The sequence below is a fragment of the Egretta garzetta genome, unplaced genomic scaffold, assembly GCF_000687185.1.
Source record: "Egretta garzetta isolate BGI_Z169 unplaced genomic scaffold, ASM68718v1 scaffold884, whole genome shotgun sequence".
Lineage (NCBI taxonomy): Eukaryota > Metazoa > Chordata > Aves > Pelecaniformes > Ardeidae > Egretta > Egretta garzetta.
The window spans coordinates 6,993-7,754 of NW_009259330.1; the positions used below are offsets into that span (position 1 = coordinate 6,993).

At 68.1% G+C, this 762-nt stretch overlaps 1 protein-coding gene across 1 annotated transcript in view; it reads right to left on the reverse strand.

The window, feature by feature from the left end:
* Window positions 1-90: 90 nt before the first annotated feature.
* Window positions 91-762, reverse strand: part of CDK5RAP3 (CDK5 regulatory subunit associated protein 3) — a gene marked incomplete at its 5' end in the record, with an annotated part of 10,360 nt that continues 9,688 nt past the window's right edge. Inside the window, 3 exons of the mRNA XM_035892361.1 lie at window positions 91-194; window positions 282-453; window positions 619-759. Of these exons, the coding sequence (XP_035748254.1) occupies window positions 129-194; window positions 282-453; window positions 619-759 (379 nt within the window). The remainder of the gene's footprint in view (window positions 195-281; window positions 454-618; window positions 760-762) is intronic.

The window sequence follows — 762 nt, forward strand, 5'->3', positions numbered from 1 at the left end:
CCACTCCCCGGGGGAGGTCACTGCCACGTTACCAGTGCCCCCCCGGGCTGTGAAAGGGCGGGGGGGGGTGGGGTCTGAGGAGCAGGGGCCCATGCTGCTCCTCTCCGTGGGCACTGGTCCCGGGGGGCTCACAGGGAGACACCCATCAGGTTCACCGGCCGCCCGCTGTAGCGCTTGGAGACGTCCGCCTCGATCTGCAAGACAAGAGCTGTGGGGTCAGGAGCTGGGGGGCAGCAGGGGGGCCCCGCAGTGTCCCAGTGGGGTCCACCTCCCTCCCTCACCAGCTTCTGCAGTTCCTTGGTCTTCTCCAGCAGGCGGTCGAGCTTGGGCTCCAAGGCGCCCTGCTCTGCCAGGGCCTCCTGCCGCTTCTGGCTCATCGCCTCCTTCTTGGCCAGCAGCAGCTCTGCCTGCTTCAGCTTCTGCCGGAGCAGCTCGCTCACACGGTCCACATACCTGTTTGGGGAGAGCCAGGACCTCTGTCACCCCCAGTGCCCACCCAGGTGCCATCCCCACCCCAGGACACCTCCATCTCCTGCCCCAGATCTGCCCCACAGAGCCCCATGGTCTCCCCCCAGCCCTGACCCCCTCCCTGTTTCTCCCCCTCCCAAGAGCAAGGACCTGGGGGAGGCGAGGATCATGAAGAGGTGCTGCATGCTGCGGGTGCAGAGCTGGCCCAGCAGAGCCCGGGTGGTGGCCAGGAGGGAGCCCACATGGGCACTGGTTTGGCCCTGCAGCACGGCGGGGGCCAGCTGGAACTGGCTC